The sequence below is a fragment of the Tauraco erythrolophus genome, chromosome 5, assembly GCF_009769465.1.
Source record: "Tauraco erythrolophus isolate bTauEry1 chromosome 5, bTauEry1.pri, whole genome shotgun sequence".
Classification (NCBI taxonomy): domain Eukaryota; kingdom Metazoa; phylum Chordata; class Aves; order Musophagiformes; family Musophagidae; genus Tauraco; species Tauraco erythrolophus.
Genome location: NC_141469.1, coordinates 64,734,646 through 64,743,320, shown reverse-complemented (window position 1 = coordinate 64,743,320; position 8,675 = coordinate 64,734,646). Strand labels below are relative to the sequence as shown.

The 8,675-nt window shown below is 45.5% G+C and overlaps 1 protein-coding gene across 1 annotated transcript; it reads left to right on the top strand.

The window, feature by feature from the left end:
• Positions 1–5,217: 5,217 nt before the first annotated feature.
• Positions 5,218–6,108, top strand: LOC147528738 (uncharacterized). Its single transcript, XM_086612493.1, has one exon. It carries the CDS (start codon positions 5,218–5,220, stop codon positions 6,106–6,108), a length of 891 nt encoding a protein of 296 aa, XP_086468619.1.
• Positions 6,109–8,675: the final 2,567 nt, after the last annotated feature.

The window sequence follows — 8,675 nt, the reverse complement described above, 5'->3', positions numbered from 1 at the left end:
AGAAAAAAAAGGCAATAGAGCAAAAGCGCAGCAAGCGCAAAAGAGCAGAAGCGGCGAAAGAGCCAAAGCGCAAAAGCCCTTCTTCCCGGCTGACCCTCACTTTTATACTGGGCATGACGCTGCATGATATGGAATACTAATTGGCCAGTTTGGCCCTCAATCTTAAGTCCAAGTACAAATCATAAGGAGAGTCGTGGACCCCTTGTCCCAGCCATGCTCCCCCCTTATCCTGTTTTGCTCCTGCACACTGGCAAGAACACGGCAAGCTGAAAAGTCCTTCAGACCTCAGTGCCAACTATAAACATCAGCTTGCTATCAACGTTCTTCTCAGAGCGAGCCTCTGAGTAAAACCAAAACACGGAGCTCTTCTAGCTGCTAAAAAGAATTGCTAACTCTGTCCCAGCTAAAACCAGGACAACTTTATACAAAACTTTCTATGATCCAGCTATCACCATACTTGAAACTCAAAGTAGGTAAGACAGGGTAGCTTGTAAGGTCATTTGGGATGATGATGATGATGATGATGATGATGATGATGATGATTATTATTATTTGTACACAGCAGAAACTAAAAAAAAAAATCACTGTACCAGTGTAGGGAAAAAGGATGAATAAATAGTTATCTGCTATAATTGAAGTGCTTCCTTACTGCAAAAATAGTATTTTTGAGGGCATGTTATTTTTAGAGGAGCTAGGCAATGAGATAGTAGTCTATTACATTGTTTTTATCTCTCTCTTCCAGGAAGTAACATGAGATTATGTAGTAGTTAAATATTTTTCACCCAATGGCAACTCATATTGCTTAGTAATTTTATAGTCATGCCTTTCATATCGCTTTGGTTATTGGACATCATTTATTGCCATAAGTAACTTAGTTCATTTAAAAAATGGTGCAACTTTCTTCTTTAGTTGTCACTTTAACCTTAAGGCAGATCAGATGTTGAAAATCTAACCTTTGTAAGACTCTGAAAGCAATTCAAGTATCACAGGCATTTGAGGATCTGCAAATGCATTGATGATTAGATTAAAAGCTTTTATTCAATAATTACACTTAATATGCTTTTTCATTTTATAAAAAAGTCCCTTTGATTTTTTTCAAAATGATAAAAGAATATCATCATACAATGATCCTTTTCCTGTACAAAACTTATGTGATATACAATATAATCTCTAATGCTTGTAAAACAATGGTGAAATAGAAATTGTATCGCTTTATTAGCATGTCTGAAGTCACCATATGTTTCTTTAAAAAATAAGAATTAACCTGAATTTCCTAATACAATCAATTTTACTAATTATAAGTAGGCATTGATTTTTCATTTCATACCTATCTTTGACTGTGCAAGTCTGTATTCTTGTTCCATATCTGCCAGCTTGGCAGATCTTCACAGTCAGAAGAAAATGAGCAAAATTTTCCTCTACTTTGGTGTTATATTCATTTACAGCATCTGCAAAATCTTCTGGCAGATCTTCTACAAAGACCTGAAATAACATGCAGTTTATTGCTTAATTTAGGTAATTTCTCCAAAAGTGTCAGTTCTATATTGGTGTATACACACAGTATTAGTACACACATAGAGTATTGGTAGAAAGAAGGAAAGAGTACAGCTCCAAACTTTACCCAACTTGTCAGTCTGCCTGACCATCTAGAATTAATGGATCTTAAAAACGAACACAATTTTCATGCAGAAAAAAGGCATGGAAGATAAACAGTAAGTATAAAATTCCTAGATTTTTACTCAAAGAGTACTGGCAAACAGCTTTATTGAAGATGTTTCAGCTAGTTAAAAAGGGACTTTTGAAGGGCTGCCTTTCCCAGATCTTGTTTTGCATATCTTGGTGTTCAACAGGTTCCCTACCAACACAACAGACTGATGCTTTGCTGCCATTAGCCACAGCAGTCCCGTAATCCCTCCTACATGACTAGCCACTTTTCAGAAATAAATAACGTTTTTCCTCTTGGAATTCTTGCTGGAAACTGGCCACATAAACATCTTCATCTGGAATAAGGTTCATTTGTTGTTCCAGCCATAGCTGTGTCCTCCAAAATTTTAAGGCTTTGCATAGAAAAGCCAATAGGAGAACATTAAAAATGTTTCACTTTCTGCCTGTACCCATGGTGAGTTAACTTTATGCGTAACTAACGTTAATGCTCATCCTGCTAATATTCTCCAATTTTTTCAAAAAGCCCTAAACCTACATTGTCATGTACCACTGCTGCTGGTGCTCATGTACCAGAGCGTGCTGGTGTCCTTCTGGGCCACTGGTATGTGTCACAAAAAACTACAGCTCCTTAGAGACAAAATTCTAGCAGAGTGAGGAGAAGAAAGTAAATTGCCATTTGGGGAAGAGATATTTGAGTTGTATTGTACAAAGAAGTGCTGTGTCATTTACACTTTTACGTTTTGCAATATCATGACAGTAACTCTGTCATCATCTGTCATCACTAAAACATGAATAATCTGATACTTTTCGTTTAACCTGACACTCACCTGCTACTTCTGTGGCTAAATCAAGGCTTGTCTATTTTAATCGAGTAAGTACTTTCATCATTATTCTAGCTACTTGTATTGCACAGCAAGGTGGTGGTGGTGGTGGGTGGCTCAGTGCTGGCTGCTGTGAGAAGAGGCCAAGAGCTGCCCCATGACAGACACAGCCAGCTCCATTGGCCCCACCACAGGACAGAGCTGAGCTCATCACGCACAGGTGCAGCACTTCTAGGAAAACTTAAGAAAGGGTGAAAATGTCACAGAGGCAGAGTGAGAAGCAGCAGTGTGGGCAGCAAGATCAGAGAAGGAGAAGGAGGAGATGCTCCAGGTGATGAAGCAGACAGAGATCCCCCTGCAGCCTGTAGAAGAGACCACAGTGGAGCAGAGATATCCCTGCAGCCCTCTCAGGGGAGAGGACCAAGCCAGAGCAGATATCCACGTTCCAGCCTGTCAAGGACCCCACACCAGAGCAGCTGGATGTTTCCTGAAAGAACTACAGCCCATAGAGAACCCACACCAGACAGGTTTATCCTGAAGGACTGCAGCCCACAGAGAGGACTCGCACTGGAGCAGGGCTGCTGTGTGAGAAGTGTCCTGGTTTCAGCTGGGACAGAGTTAGTTCCTCTTTTTAGCAGCCAGAAGAAATCTGTGTTTTGGTTTCAGTCTGAGACTTGCTTTGAGAAGAATGCTGATAGCGCACTGTTGTTTATAGTTGGCACTGAGGTCTGAAGGACTTTTCAGCTGCTGTGTTCTTGCCAGTGTGCAGGAGCACAGCAGGATATGGGGGAGCACAGCCAGAACAGAGGGTCCACAACTCTCCTTATCATTTGTACTTAGACTTAGGATTGAGGGTCAAGCTGGCCAATTAGTATTCCATACCATGCAGTGTCATGCCCAGTATAAAAGTGAGGGTCAACTGGAAAGAAGGGCCTTTGCTCTTCCAGGGTTCTCACTCTCAGTCTCTCAGAGTGCTATGTGTCTCTATCTTTATTTTTGGGCCTCTCGCTCGACCGGGATTGCGTTATCGGGACTTACCTGTTTCAGGCCTGTTAATTTTGGGCCTCGGTCAAGGGGTGGTGAGCAATTACACCATACATCACTCATTTGTATATATTTATCGTTGTACATATATATATTCATATATTATTCGTAGTAGTATTAAATTGTTCTTATCTCAACCCACGGGTCTCTTTTCTCCTTTAATTACCTTCCTCATTCCCAGGGGGTGGGGGAGGGTGAGTGAGTGGCTATTTGTGGCGTTTAGTTGCTGGAGTGGCCTAAACCATGGCAAGGAGGAAGGAATGGCAGAGGGAGCTGTTAAAAACTGACCACAACTCCTTTCTCATCAGTCCTGCACCACTTGGGATGGGAGGGAAGTAAAGGAGTCAGGAATGAAGGAGCCTGGGTAAGGGAGGAGGTGGGGTGGTGAGATGTTGACATTTTAGTATTTTGTTTCTCACTACCAAAATCTATTTTAATTGACAACTGTCCTGGGTTGGGCTGGGAAAGAGTTACCTTTTTTCACGGGAAGCTGAAAGGGACACGGTTCAGGCAGATGACCCAGCCTGGCCAATGGCTGTTCTATACCATGTGGCGTCATGCTCAGAGTATATACTGGGGGAGCAGCCGGGGCAGGGAGTTCACTTCGGTGATCGGGAGCGGGCGGTGCGTCACATTTCGAGTGCGGTTGGTTCATATTGTTTTTCGCGTTTGTACGTTCATAGTTGTTTACCCTGTTCTTTCCTTTTCCTGATATTGTTCTATTAAATTATCCTTATCCCAACCTACTGGTCTTGCCCCTCTTGTTCTGATTTTCTCCTCCCATCCCGCCGGGGAGAGGAGTGAGTGAGCAGCAGCGTGGTAGCTCAGCCGCCAACTGGGCTAAACCACGACAGTCCTTTTTGGTGCCCAACATGGGGCACAAAGGGTGGGGATAACGACAGAGCCAAATTTGTTATACGTGTTTATTGTGTTAATAGTGATTGATCATAATGTTGTTCTGGTTGCTCTCGTGGTTTTCTGCAATTCCCTACATGCCCTATGTACTGTTTGTGATGGTGTTTATGACGGTTGGGAGAGGGCTCAGGGTCCTCCTGATGCTGTACGGGTATAATGAAGGCTTATGGTCCGGTCATGGCGCTGGCCACGCGGCTGGGCTGCTCTGTGTACGCGGCGGCGTTGGCATCGTGCCCGTATCTCGGGTGCCACTTCCCAGAATTTGTTGGTAATCGTGCCCAACCGGTGGAGGAAGTGGGGGAGGCAGGGAACAATCCCGTCTGCCGGCTCTTCACCCCGCCCTTCCCATTCGGGCTGAGTACAACAGCCTTTGAGGATTTTGAATGTCCTGGGGGTGTGCTGGCCACCATGGTCCTACTGCTGTGTGTCTGGAACGGGTTTCAGGTCCTGTCTGGGGTTAAAGAACTATTCAAAAAACTCAAGAGATCTGCCCCAAGGTGGGACAGTTACAAGTGGCATGGTGTGTGGGAAGACACAGACAAATTCCTAGAACAGTGGGCACCACAAGTGTTTTGGGATTTCACCCCTGAAAGAGTACAGAGCCCTGACAAACTGATAGAGCAAATGGGAAAAGTATGCTGTCGCCCGGGCAATTCCAGGGACACACAGCTCGCTGCAGTGCTGGGGCCTGGCCCACGCCTACTGAGTGGCAGTGTCTAATACTATTCAGCACCCTCAAAGCGGGGAGGAGGTCCCTGAATCTGGTAACAGCATGACAGATGCTGCAGCTGAGCTGGAGAACCCACCTGTTCCCCTGTCAGTGGCCCCTGTACAGAAAAGAAAGTGCCTAAAGAAAACAGCTTGCTTAGTAAGGGATGAAAATGAACCAGGACCATCACAAAAACAGGAGAAGGAAGAGGCAGAACCCACATATGAGACGGTGATCATCCGATCGCTATCGCAAGGCGAGCTGCAAGATATGCGAAAGGATTTTGGCCACCTTCTAAACAAGAACATTGTTACCTGGCTGCTCTGGTGCTGGGATAATGGGGCCAATGGCCTGGAACTAGACAGTAGAGAAGCTAGGCAGCTGGGATCCCTGTCTAGGGAAAGGGGCATTGATAAGGCAATTGGGAGAAGAACACAAACCCTCAGCCTCTGGAGGCGACTTTTGTCAAGCATGAAAGAAAGGTACCCCTTCAAAGATTATATTACATGTCGCCTAGGCAAATGGATCGCCATGGAAAGTGGCATTCAGTACCTGAGGGAGTTAGCTGTGCTGGAGGTGATTTATGGTGAGCTGAATAATGAGCAATCACCCATAGATCCAGATGAAATCCAATGCAGTCAGGCCATGTGGCGAAAATTCCTACGAAGTGCACCACCATCATACGCCAACTTGTTGGCAATATTGGCTTGGAAAGAAGGTGAAGAACAAACGGTGCAGGACGTGGCTGCCCAACTCTGGCAATACGAAGGAAGTGTTTCTTCCTCTATACAGGCCTGTGTTGCAAGTTTGGAGAAACTGTTGCAGGAGTTCCACCAATTCAAAGATGATATGTCCCACTCTCCACCTGCACGGACCTGTGTCTCAGCTATTAGAAGCAAGCGTTCCCCTGATCAAGAGAGAGAATATAGAGTGTACACACCTGTGATGGTTTGATGCGGGGGGCGGTTCTGGTGGCAGGAGCTGGCCACCAGATCGGACTCCCATCCCCCTTGGGGTTTAAGCCAATCGGTGCCTCTGCGAATTGCCCTATTTAAGTTGGGACAAAGGAACCGGAAAAGGTGCTTTGCCCAGGAGGAGAGAGGGGAGGAGGGCACTGCCCCCACTCCCCGGCTCCCAGCCAGGTGGCTGCCCGCGCTGGGCTGGCGCCACCCACTGATGATGGCAGCGGCGGAGCCGCTTGGGGAACTCAGGGAGCGCCCCATTCCTGGGGTGCCCGCTGGGCTGAGTTCACCCAGAAAGGACTGAGATCTGAGAGAAACAGCCACACCAACACCAGGTCAGTGAGGATGGAGCAGAAGGAGGTGTGCCAGAGCTGAGTTTCCCTTGCAACTGGTGGCGAGACGGCAGACGCCCCCCCCCCCCGCCCCTGCAGCCAGGACGGTCTCGGTGGAGCAAAGACCCACTTGCGGCCTGTGGAGAAACCCATGTCAGAGAAGGGATTCTGAGCCTGAGGACGGTCATGAAGCATGGGACGCACGACAAGGTAGAGAGGCATCTAGAGTCCGTGGGACGACTCACGCCGGAGCGAGTGGCAACGACTCCGTAAGAATCCGAGACTGTGGTAAAGCCCGCACTGGAGCAATCCAATGGGGAAGGATTGCATCCTGCAGGTAGGACTCACGCTGGAGAAGTTTGTGGATTTTTCCTCGTGAGTAGGGGATCCACTGGAGCAAGAGGAAAGGGCGTAAGGACTCCTCCTCCTTTGAGAAAGGAGCAGCAGTAACAGCATGGGATGAACTGACCTGCACTCCCCCATTTCCTGTCCCCCTGTGCCAGTGGGGGGAGGAAGTAGAGCCGGGAAGAAAAGGAAAGGGGTGGGGAGAGGAAGGTGTCGGTTTTTAAGATCTGGCTTTGTTTCTTTTTATCCTCTCAAGAAACCGGTTTTGTTTCCCTTTGTCCTTTTTAAGTAACTGTTAATAAATTGTTTTGTTTTGAGAAAGCCGAGTCTGTTTTGCCCGGGACCATGGTTGGTGGGTGCTCCCTCTGTTCTTGTCTCGACCCTCAGTCCCTTTATTACATTTTTCTCCTCTTCATTTCACTGGAGAAGGAGAGAGAGAGCGGCTGTGTGGAGTTTAGTTGCCGGATCGGCCTAAACCATGACAACACCTCGAGGTAGCCTCTGGTTTTTCCTGCGTGACCACGGAGAGGACATGAGGAAGTGTGATGGGAAATCTACCTCAACCCTACGGGCACGGGAAAAGGAACTGAAAGGAAAGACAGTCACAAAAGGAAGGATTCTTCCAGGAAAAGTATTGCTCTGGTTTCCAGCGGGCAGCGCCCCAGACAGTATAGAAGGGCTGACTCCATCTCTGATCCTTTTGAAGGAACCTCTAATTCATTCTCACAGAAGGAGAGCGATGAATACAGTGACCAGGACTAGAGGGGCCCTGCCTCCAGCCAGGGGGAGGAGAGGGATAACAGGATTTATTGGACTGTATGGATTTCATGGCCTGGCACATCAGACCCACAGGAATATAAGGCTTTAGTGGACACCGGTGCACAGTGCACCCTAATGCCTTCAAACTATAAAGGGGCAGAACCTATTCGTATTTCAGGAGTGGAGAAGGGGAGAAGCAAAATTAGGGTGGCCTTTTTTGCCCCTGCAAACCATTAGATTGCCTCATCTCAGGGCCTCTGATGGTACTGTTCAGAAATCTCTATATTTGCAGAGATGCTTACTTTCCCATTTATGTCAGTGGTAACTATAGATGCTAAGGATGCAGACAAACATGCCATTCAATTCTAAATGCAGAATTAAGTGCTTAAACTTAGATGCCTATATTTAAAAAACGTAACTGTATTTTAAAGGAGACTAATATTTGAATTAAATGTATTTAAGTTTTCCCTACTCACCCAGTCTAACACTGTATGTGTTATTTACTGTGTTGGTAGTTTTCTGTTTTCTCCTTCCTCTTTCTGGAATCTGACAACAAACCGGAGATTTCTTCTTCTTTCCTCTCAGCATGTTGCCAGCATCTCTTTACTTTCTGTAACCATCTAAAAAAAATAAAAATACAATGCATTTTATTACTTTTCTAGCAGATGTAGTATAGCTATACAAACTTGGCAAACTCTTCAAAACAGCAACAAGAACTAGGGCAGAATCCACTGGTAAAAGGGTATGATTTTATGTCACTAAGGAACACATTTTTTATTTCCATTTGTCTAACAGCCATTGGGTGGCAGACGATGAACAGCATGTAAATGGCCTGCTGTGGGCCTAAGAATTCTAGTCTGAATTAAGATGCAGTACTGGGTGGCATATAGCAATCTCATGTATGTATCTTTTCTAATAATGTTTGTCAGTTACAAGTTTTAAAAGATGCAAAAGCACAGTAGATGAGGTTGCCTTAAATCATACCTGCTTATCACTTCAACTAGCAGAAAATAATTTTACTCCTCACAGACTGGAGCAGTTTTAATTAGGCAAAAGAATAAAGAAAATCATAGTTGGTGGTATGTGCTTTTCAGAAAAGAAAACAAAGCATAATTTAGAGAGA